General features: G+C 33.4%; 1 protein-coding gene across 1 annotated transcript; it reads right to left on the bottom strand.

Annotated features, from left to right (window-relative positions):
- Window positions 1–4,789: 4,789 nt before the first annotated feature.
- LOC149174523 (rust resistance kinase Lr10-like) lies at window positions 4,790–7,633 on the bottom strand. The gene is made up of 4 exons (XM_089422621.1): window positions 6,673–7,633; window positions 6,431–6,493; window positions 6,224–6,253; window positions 4,790–6,086 (listed from the first exon to the last, which is right to left on the bottom strand). Exons 1-4 carry the CDS (start codon window positions 7,460–7,462, stop codon window positions 4,957–4,959), a joined length of 2,013 nt encoding a protein of 670 aa, XP_089278747.1. The 5' UTR covers window positions 7,463–7,633; the 3' UTR covers window positions 4,790–4,956.
- Window positions 7,634–11,506: the final 3,873 nt, after the last annotated feature.

Genomic DNA, 11,506 nt, shown 5'->3' with positions numbered 1-11,506 from the left:
TATTTATTTCATCGTAAGGAAAAGGGTTTGACATGTAATCAGTTGTTCGAAATATATTTTCAAAATCTGTTAAAAGGACATTTGTAAATCTGTATATCTCCTATCCATTTTATTAGGTTAAACTCAGAAATTTGGCACAGAGGTGATCCCTCTGTTTTTTTTTCAATTTATTTACTTATCCTGTATGCTAGATATAACTTCTGAAATTCATCATTCTCAATAGTATTCTAGGGTTTGATTTATACAACTATTGGTCATTAAAGTTATAATAGCTACAGTTTGACATTCATGATATACTTGCATACTACATATTTATTACCTGATATTTCTAGAATCATGTAAATAGACTAACTCTAAAACTGGGACTCTTCATATTACTTACCTGTTACCCTGCAAACAATAATGATAAAATAATACTTTCCAGAAAGTCTCTCCTCCCAGCCACGAGTTTGGCCATCACGTCCAGACTCCCCCCGAGCACTTTCTCCTTTCCATGCTGGAATTTATCCAGTTACAGTCAGTACTAAGGGCCTCAGGACTACTGTCCAGCCTCCAATTTGTACTCTTTGTTGACTGTGCTGAGCAAGTTTCTCCCACTGGTTTATTCCACCCAGCTCCAGGAGCCTTTTTTGCTCTGTGCCCCTCTCTATATTACCTCTCTCAGGTAGAGGGTAACCACTTCTTGGAAACTGTTCTTTTAAATGAATAAACAGTTTTATTTAAAGTATTACCACCTATAATTTAGGTAATTGCCACATGTGTTTCTTGGCTCCTTCCAATAATAGTTCATATTCCTTATCAAATTAAATAACATTTTAAAATATCCTTTTAGTAAAAACAAACATAATAAACTTTGTGGAACTTTATGCGACTTGGGAGTGTTACTGCATGCAACATGTACACTGACTTGGGGGTGTTATTGCATGCAACACCTGTACACTTAAGACTAGTCTACAACTGATGTTACACTGCCTTGGAATATCCACTAAGCTTGGGGAACTCAAATTATCTGCATGCACTAGCTATTTTGGGTTGATTGATTAGTTAACTAGATGATCACTAAGTTTGACTGAAGTCCCACTGCTTAACTAACCTTCCATTAGTTCCTCCAAAAACAAGAACTAGTTTAACTGAAATCAAACTGAGATCACTGACCTTGGTTGCTACAAGTTAGTAATCACACATGCTAAAGTGAACTCTAGCTTCTCCAACTCGAATTTACTAGATAAATTGGGTGACAAAAGCCATGTCACACAAGTTAACATCATCCAAGTTGTGTGTTGATGTTGGAATTCGATTTTTCTCAATTTAATCAAAGCAAAATCAAATTGAGAATTTCTTGTTGCATTTTTCAACATGCAAAGGGTGTGATGGTCATGACATTCTCTCTCTTTAATGTAAAGAGAGGCAGTGGGGTGGTAAGATTCCCCCGTCCTTTGGCTCGATTTTGGACACCATGATTAGGAACTAATGTAAATTGTGTTATATTATTGAGTATAATATTTATTTAAATTCAAAATTTATATTATTTTCAAATTTTCAATTGATGTTTTGTACTATTTGTTTCTTTTGAGTACTAATTTAAAGGGCACACCAATCTTATAATAAAATGAGTTTTTTAATTATAAATTTGTAAAAAAAAATTGATAGAATATAAATTAAAGTTTATCTATTTTAAAATTTATTTGTGTAGTGAATTTTTTTTTTAATTTTAAATAAATTTAAATTATCAAAATTACATTTAAATTCCAAATTAGTTAAAAAAAAATCTTTTAAAAAACCTAAAATATTTTTTTCCATATTATTAAATAAGCTTATATTCTAATATTTAATATTATCTAAACTTTTAATTTTTATATTAAAAGATATTTTATTTTTTATTTTTTATTTTAAAAATATATAAATATATAATTTAATCATAATTTTAAAATCAAAATTAACTAATTAATTAATTAATTTTTTAAAAAATAAATCATTAATTAATTATTTTTTTATAAAATTTGAAAAATGTTAACTACCATCATCATTATCATCATCAATGAAATCATCATAAAAATAAAAATCATTATATACTTTTCACATGGTAAAAATAAAAGTCATCATATACTTTTCAAAGACTGAAATTAAAAATAATAACATTGGGAAGGAAAAAGGAAATGAAGACAGATTTATGTATGAAAGATAGTGACCTCACATAGAAGGAATGAAGAGGAAACCATGATTTAATCTTTAGTTTGTAACCAGTTTTGAGGGGCACTAATTTTTTTCCGTTCGTTAATCTGTTTTCATAATTTCAAACAAAAACATTAAGAAATTTATAATTTACTCGTCAAATTCAGTTCCCCTTGCCATTTACTAGATTCCATTCCCTTCTCGGGAGAACTAAATTCCACTCGTCTTCTCATATATGTCCATTCGAAACTATCGTATCACTGACTTCTTTGTTCAAGTCTTTGTGGCGGGGACCACTCAACAAATCATTTTCCATACATGTGACCATTGACATCGATATTGTTTAGTTTAAAAAGGAATAAATTGGTTGGAAAACAATGAATTTATTTTGATCTCAGTTAATTTATTAGATTAAAAAGGAATAAATTGGTTGGAAAACAATGAATTTATTTTGATCTCAGTTAATTTATTAGAGTAAGTATTTTTTATTAATAACAATGAAATTGTTTTTCGGATTAATTATATCATGATTAACATTATTATTTTTTTAATAAATATATCATGTAAAAACAAAAAACTAAAATCACTATATTTGAAAAAAATAAAAAATAAAAACATTATTTTTATAATATTATTTTTCAATAATATATTATAATTAAATAAAAAATAAAAACAATATTTTTATAATATTATTCTTCAATAATATATTTTTTAAAATTAAATATCTTTTATTTTCAATTAATTCATTTCAATATAAAAAAATAATTTTTCAATGATTACAAATATATTTATATTAATTAATATATTTAAAATTTTAAAAATAAATTACTAATTTTTAAAGTATTATATTTTATTTCTAATTTGTTGATCGAGAAAAACAACTAATTTTATTTGGTTTGAAATTTATTTCCAAAAAATTAAAATTATATTAAAAATAATAAATCAATTATTAAAATTTATTTATCAAAAATTAAAATTATATTAAAATTAATAAATCAACTAATTTTATCTGGTTTAAAATCTATTTCTAAAAAATTAAAATTATATTAAAAATAATAAATCAACCATTAAAATTTATTCATCAGAAATCAAAATTATATTAAAATTAAAATGTCAACCTTTTTGATTAGTATCTTGAACCTTTCTATAAATAAAAATCAAGTGGGTGCAGCGAGAGCCTGCTAATTCTGACGGAGCAAGTTACTTCAGTGGCTCCTGGCTACTACAATACTAACGCAGATGCTTTCCCCAGCCATTAACTCACGGCTCAACAACAATTACGTAGGTGTCCAGAGAGCTTGTATTCCTGGTGAAAATAATAATTGGCAGGTATAGTCCCTGTTCATGGTTAATAAAATGTTTTTTTCAACCATTAATTTATTGCCGGATAAAATTTGATGGGTAAACTGTTTATCATAGTCTGATTTTCTCGTCTAGTCTTTTGAACTTGTGAAAACAAGAAAAAGTTTAAAAACCATCAAATTTAACAATAAATTCTAACCTTGCTCACAGATAAAGCACAAAGCTAAAGCAAGTGTCTAAAAAATTGTATTATTGATGAAACAATAGTTAGCCATATAAATAAAATAACATAGTATTATATTAATTTGTTCATCACAGGTTTACGAATCACTGAAAACTCTGCATTTTAGCTCGTAAATTTAAGCCAAATCTTGATAATTAAGTTGATAAAATGAGGGCGTCTTGGTTTTTTCTAAATTAATACAGTTGTAGTTTGAGCACTGATAAAGAGAATTTGATAAAGAGAATTTCATTTGGGATTTAGTGATTATTTAACTACATTAAAAAAAACACATGTATTAGATTGGCTGGGTTGGAGTGGGGTGGATGAGTAAAATAGTGCTTATTTTTATGGGTTATTAAAAGTGAATATAATTTTAATAAAATTTATTTATTATATATATTTTTTTGGAGAGTTAATAAAATTTTAAAAATTATTTTAAATATATTTTAAAGTATATTATATATATTTAGATTTTTTTTAAATGGAAATGTCTTATAAAAAAACAAAAATAGAATATATTCAAAAAAATTATTTATTTTTAATTTTTAATATAACTAATTAAATTATAATTATATTGATAGATGTGTTTATTTCAAAATAGATAAAATTATTGGTAATTATTATATAGATAGTAGAGATTTAACCTCTATAAAATATGCTAAAATGTTCATAGTAATATTCATAAATTGATGTTTAAATTTGGTATGCTCTTTTAATTAATTTATTTCAAATTAATTAAATTAAAAAATTATCATATCAATATATTGGGTATTGAAAAACTATAATATTGGAATAAGAACTATTTACAAATTAAAAAATTAAAAAATAAAATAGAATAAATCTCCATGATTAAAAATATAATATATTTCACTTATATATTAATTCTTTTATAATTTAAAATAAAATTGAGTTAATTTTAAATATTTTTAATCAAAAAATACCATTTAATAACATTAAAAATATATTCAATAACATAAATATTATAATAATAAAATTTACTCATTTTATTACTATAAATTAAAAAAATATTAATTCAAAGAATGAGTAATGTTAAAATACTTTAACCATACAACCTAAATGCCACAAGGTCTATATTCATTTCGGTGAGGTATCACACAATAAAATTGGAGGGACATCATCATGCATACATATGGCGCACAAGTCCATGAATACAATCCTTCCACGGGTGAAATGGTTAGTAATTAATGGATGGCGAGATATGCAGAAGTATGACTCCATATTTAACTGTACTATATTATCTACATTGAGGAAGATCTTTCCGTGGAAGATGGTAGAGGTTTTCCAGGCGCAGCAGAAGTAGTGAAAGGCAACGGAGGATTGCTCACATCACCTCCATTTCCTTCTAACATTTGTACAACTCTGCTCATACATGGACGATCTCTAAAGTTGTATTGAATGCACCACAATCCAACTTTAGTCAATGTCCTCGCCCTCTCTTCATCTTCCCCTTCAATTTCCCCTACTCTTCTGCCTCCTCCTCCCAGTCTCATCCCCAACTCCTGACTCTCAAGCATCTTGAAAGCCCACTCAGGAAAGTACAAGCGACTGGAACGGCTCACATGAACATCCAGATTCTTTCTACCCCCAACCATCTCAAGCAGTAGCATGCCGAAACTATACACATCTGATTTGTCAGTAACAGGGCCTATATGTCTATCACATACCTCTGGGGCAACATATCCCGGCGTCCCTCTTATGGCCGTCAGTGAAATGTGGTCGTCTTCCTTCCCACAAAGTTTTGCGAGACCGAAATCAGAAACTTTTGGTGTGAACTCTGCATCCAGCAATATGTTGTGAGGTTTGATGTCGAAGTGTATGATGCGCTTCTCGCAATCTTGGTGTAAATACGCAATTCCACGAGCTACACCCAAAGCTATTGAATACAATTGTTCCCACCTCAAGATTTGCCCCTCCTCCTCCTTTCCAACAAATATAAACTTCTCCAGGGATCCATTAGCCATGAACTCATATACCAATGCGCTTGTAAAGCTTTCAAAGCAATACCCCAACAGACGAACCAAATTGACGTGATGGACCCGGCCAATGGTGGCCACTTCGTTCACGAATTGGGTACTATCGCTGGGCCTATGGCGATCAAGAAGCTTAACAGCCACTAGAACGCCGTTCCCAAGTTTTCCTTTAAACACCACGCCAAAGCCTCCTTCTCCCAATTTTTCTGCAAAGTTGTTTGTGATCTTCTTGAGTTCAGATTGTGAATATCGAATTGGCATTTGATAAGCGTATTCCTCTAGGAATGTCTCCACCTTTGAAATGCAGCTACGAGGAGGACGAGATTGTTTTATTTTCTTATGATAAAACGTTAACAGAATCGCTGTTGCTATGAGCGCAACTCCTCCAAACGAGCAACCTGCGGTGGAATGAAGAGATTGATATCAATATGAACATCGTCAAACCGCGAAGAATATATTAATGGAAACAAGATAGGAAAGCAGATTGACGTTAAATCGGAGAAGAAATCAAATACTAGGATGAAATCGGATTTACCTATTACAATGGCTGACCTGTTTTTCCAACCTGCAACGTAGCATAACAACTATTAATTCATAGAAACGCTCAACTGTTTTTGCGTATTTGACACATCGGGAAACACATTTGCATTGCCAGATTCAAGGATATCGGTACCGGTAACGGAGCATTTAATTCATGTTGACCTTAATTGGCAGATACTAATTTGGAAGAAATCATATTTACCTTCTTTACTGGCAGACGGCTTTCGATCATCCGTGTGGCCGTCATCAGGTTCAGGTGGAGGAACTACAAGGATCCACAGTTTTTGGTAAGAGAATACACACTTTTGTAAGGAAACCCGTACACACATATCCAGCTTCAAGAGAACCGGCCGAATGAAGGGAGCATTTATACGTTTAGATATTGATAGAATTCGAACATCGAACTTTGTGATCAAATTTATAGAAGGCGGAGAGGAAACGTACCATGCGGGTTGGGGGGGCATATTGCTGGATATGTTGTACCATCGGGACAATAGCAAACAAATTGTGCTGAAATGTTATAACCACAACGCCCGCCACTTTCCGAACAAGCATCACAGCATTGCTTTCTGTACTGGTCGACCCACCATGTTATCTCAAAACCCTCATTCAGTAAAGACTGATTAACAGTGAACTCCGGATAGAGGTATTTCCTTTTAATTGGTATTTGCTTATGAGTCTGACAGAAGTGTGTCCCGTCTTCTGGTCTCCGAATATTGTAATACCAATCCTCGCCACATAACGGAAGGGGTTTTAATTCAGACATTTCCTTCTTGCTTTTATGGCACTGCCTTGAAAGTGTGAGATTGGTGTATGCATCGTCGCTAATAGAAAAATGAGAGCCAGGCGACCAGAGTTGAGAGTAGTTACCTGAAACATTACATTTATTTACAAACAAATTGTTGTTAACAATTGTCATGCTTCTGCCGGGCATAAAGAACTCCAATATGCGATATTTCTCTCCACTGATATTGAGCATAGGATGGCCGCTGTGGTCATCACAGTCAAGAAGCTGAAACTCAGGGTCACCGCATCCGCTGCCATTTCGCCCAAATGGATAGCCGAACAAAAAGTTCCCACATGGAAACGTATGGAAATCACAATCCTGGTATTGACTGGCGAGACATGAAGTTGTGGAACAGAGGAAGAGGAGGAGAGCAGATGCAACAAAAAGGGAAAGATGAAGAGTGAGAGGCATCGAATTGGGAAGAAGAAAGACAGATATCCTCATCATCTGCACTGCTCTTCTGTCTGACGCGATAAAAAGTTAGACAGTGGCAATTTCAAGTGAACAAAGTAGGCGAATGACAATAAACGGTTTCTGCAAATACATTAAGAAGACGAAGGAGATGGAACTTCAGAGAGCGGACGTGAGATAAACGGCATGGAATTGCGGAGCAGAAGACTGCACAGTCAACACGCGCTAATTAGACTCTGCTTGACTTCTAAGTATTTTAAGTGCACCAACGTTGCGGGTTCTCCTTGCGACTTCTCGCATCGTTCCACTGATATGTGTGGCGGGGGTTCTCCTTGCGACTTCTCGCATCGGTCCACTGATATGTGTGGCGGGGAGTAAGTCGAGAAACTTCTTACAATGACTAATATCCAGATGTCTTTTCCATCCAGATGACTAATCTGCAGATACCTTTTCCGTCATACATCAATCTTCATATTTTCGAGTGAAAGTGCACCAACGTTGGCGACTTCTCGCATCGGTCCACTGATATGTGTGGCGGGGAGTAAGTCCAGAAACTTCTTACACTGACTAATATCCAGATGTCTTTTCCATCCAAATGACTAATATGGGGATACCTTTTCCATCCTACATCAATCTTGATTACTTCCGCCTATTCTTTTTTAATTTTCCTTGGCCTTCATACCTATTTCACAAGTTTCCACTTGTACGCATTCCTATTGACTTGGGTCTATCCATGACTTCAACATTAAAGAACGGACGTTTCCCAAATTTGGTGGATCAACATATTTTGTTTACCCGATATTTTTGAGAATAATATAATTTCATGGTTTCTTGAGTAACAAGCCGATATAGTTTTTATACATTTAAATTAGTATAGTTAAATAATTTTATACATTTAAATTAGTATAGTTAAATAAATTAAATTGTTGATAAAAATTAATGGATATTAATCTATAATAAGTATTAAAATGGTAATTTTATAGGTTAATATTATGGTTCATAAATATTATATACTCAAAAACCCTCAACTCATTTTATACTAGTATAGATCCATCGTAAACACTGATCTAATATGAATGGAGAGGGATCCAATTTTTTCACATGCAAATAACTTAACTCATTTTATACCAGTATAGAGCCATCTTAAATACAGATCTAACATGAGGCTAAGAGGGATCCAATTTCTTCATGTGTAAATTTTTTTATGAGTCAACATTATTTAAATGTTTTGTATAATTATTTAATTTTTTTTTTTTTTACCAAGATGAGCAAAATTTCAACTTAGATGACGGACATACTTACACATCATTGTAGAATGAGCCTTTAGGCTCAATGCTATTTTTTTAAATTAATGAATTTAATTAGAAGGGAAAAAAAATACCTAACTACATTGGAAATGAATCCTAGCCTTCAATTTGTGCATACTACTAACAATATTATAGAATATTCTATGGAGGTTAAATTATTACCATCCACTGAATAATTATTAATAAGGCATCCTTATTGATATAAATATATCTTAATTTTATAAAAATAAAGATATATAAAAATAAATCCACTTGCATTCTTTCCTAAAACAACAATGAAAATATAATATTTTATCTCTAAAGCATCATGTAAACAACAATGAAATTATATTATTGTATTTCTAAAAGATCATGTAAATAAATTATCTTAACTCACCAAAAAGGTCACAAGGTCAAATCCAAATAAGGATAGAGTATGTATAACTTTGTACTAGCATGTAGAATTAAAAACCATAAATAATTTTTGCTAGTTTTTTTTTTTTCCATAGGAAAATCTGGGCCGAAGGGAATCTTTTAAAGCCTGTCGGCCAGACTCACAGGGCCTAACCCCAAGGGCGTTAAGGAGAAATGACCCTGTGAACTCCCGATCGGCGAGGTACTTAACAACGGGGACTCGACCAGTTGAGCTAACCCTTGGGGCTAAATAATTTTCGCTAGTTAATTAGTAATATAATGAGCTTACTTTCTAGTGTGAGTTTTTCTTCCCAAAGAACTTCCCCATGAACTCATTGTTTAATGGTTGTAGATTTTTGTATTCATTATTACAATTATGTTTAATTAGTTTTTTACACATTCTTTTCTCATTCATTAGTGTAGGAAGTGTATTCCAAACCTTTTCTTGCTTTCAATTAATATCATAGCATGATCATCTTTGATCCAAGGCGTTAGGGACAAAGTTGTTTAATCCCATATTGGTTTCAAAGGGTGCTTGCATGGAACGAAATCTTATTGTAGGGAAATGACAAGCACATCTAGAGTAGAAATGGAGAATTTTAAGGGTGTTAATATTGAGTTGTGAAAGAAGGGTGACAGCTTTGGTTCTAGGGTTTAACGAAGCAAGTGACAGAGGGCACCAAGCATCCATGGAGACACAGGGAGGAGGGAGCTCCACTCCCTCCTACAGTAATATGGTAGCAAACAGAGGAAGAGGAGGGAAAAAGAACAAACCTCCACAGCCCTTGGAGGTCAAGGCAAAAAACACAGAAACTCAGAAGGCAGAAGGCAGCAAAACCAATGCAGATCAAGGGGCCCACGAAGAAGACTGTCAGGAGGAGAAAGAGGAAGACAGAGGTCAAGGATCAGAGAACAGAGCTAAGATGGGGCCCTATAAACCCAAGACCATAACTAAACCTCGGGTTATTCTGAATGATCCAGCTCTGCAAGCGCACAGGGATCACATGGCTAACTATGCCATCATATGCAAATTTATGGGAATCTGGCCATCAGAGAAAGCATTGTACACCTAGATAAAATACAACTGGAAACCAAAGGGGGAGTTAAATATACATCTTGGATCCAAAGGTTTTTTCACTGTGGTGTTTACAAACATGGAAGACAGAGACAAAATTTTTGAAGGAGGGCCATACTTCTTTGCAATTGCTGGTCTCTATATGTGGCCATGGACGATGAAATTTGTGCCAGAACGAGAAACCTTCACTTCGGTACCGGTATGGATTCGACTATACTCCTTACCTTTAGATTACTGGATGCCAGAGTCTTTAAAAGCTATAGGCAATAAATTAGGTCATTTCTTAAAAATTTTAGAGGCAACTCTAAGGGGAAAATATACATCCTATGCCCGTATATGTGTGGAGATGGACCTATCAGGAGCCCTTCTAAATGAGGTCATTCTAGAAGTCTATGACGAGGAATGGGTTCAAGCAGTTGACTATGAACATATCCCGTTCAGATGTCACAAATGTCATGAGCATGGGCATCTATCTAGAGACTGTCCTCTCAATAGAAGGGAGGAAAACCTAAATACCAACAGAGGAAAAGACCAGACAGGTTTCACCAAAGTAGGACGAAAAGGAAAAGGAGGAGGAAGGAAGACACAAAAGAACTCTAGTGTGAATGATAAAATAAAAAGTTACAACAGTTTTGAGATCTCAGGAGAAAAAGAAGCTGATGGAGGGGATGAAGAGAGTACAAAGAATTAGACAACAAGGGGGAAAGAAAAAGAGACCAGCATGGAGTACACTCAGGAACAGAATGAACACATGACGGACCCTTTGAGTACCATGGAAATAGAAAAAGACCAGGAAATGACTCAAAGTGAAAGTGGTACAGAGGATCAAGATTTACAGGAGATCCTGGAAAGGGAGAACCTAGAGCTGGAAAAGTTTCTAGAACAGGGAGGCAACCTGGGAATAAACTCCATCCCTCAGGAGGACGTGGACAAGGTCCAAGAAGGCACATCAAACAGCTGCAGGAGTCAAAAGAGGACATGACAACCAGGAAAACAAAGGGACTTCCTCAATAGGATTAATAACAGGAAAATTATCAAAGAATCTAGGCAAGAGGAGGGGAAGAAAAAGACAGAAATAACTACTACTGGAGTGTGGCAAACTCATGATTGATTCAGGAAGGATGAAAGACCTTTCTAGTTACTCCTTTAAAACCCTACCTCAATGAAAATCACAACCTGGAACATTAGAGGACTAGGGAGTAGAAGAAAACAGAGGAATCTAGGTAAAAGGATCTGAGAGGAAAAACCTGACATAGTATTTAGGAAATAAAATGCTCAGTGGAGAGGATCCGAATGGCTTTAATG

Source organism: Pinus tabuliformis, chromosome 4_1 (assembly GCF_031772625.1).
Source record: "Pinus tabuliformis cultivar Carrire ecotype Pingquan chromosome 4_1, CPIR1, whole genome shotgun sequence".
Lineage (NCBI taxonomy): Eukaryota > Viridiplantae > Streptophyta > Pinopsida > Pinales > Pinaceae > Pinus > Pinus tabuliformis.
This window is presented reverse-complemented; position numbering and strand designations above follow the sequence as displayed.

What these genes read in the sequence shown, in the direction of transcription:
- LOC149174523 (XM_089422621.1), bottom strand. Translation starts at nt 7,462, where the DNA reads ATGATGAGGATATCTGTCTTTCTTCTTCCCAATTCGATGCCTCTCACT. An exon ending in ATGCCCCCCCAACCCGCATG is followed by an intron (nt 6,494 to 6,672) that starts GTACGTTTCCTC and finishes GGATCCTTGTAG; the next exon opens with TTCCTCCACCTGAACCTGAT. An exon ending in GCCGTCTGCCAGTAAAGAAG is followed by an intron (nt 6,254 to 6,430) that starts GTAAATATGATT and finishes GCTACGTTGCAG; the next exon opens with GTTGGAAAAACAGGTCAGCC.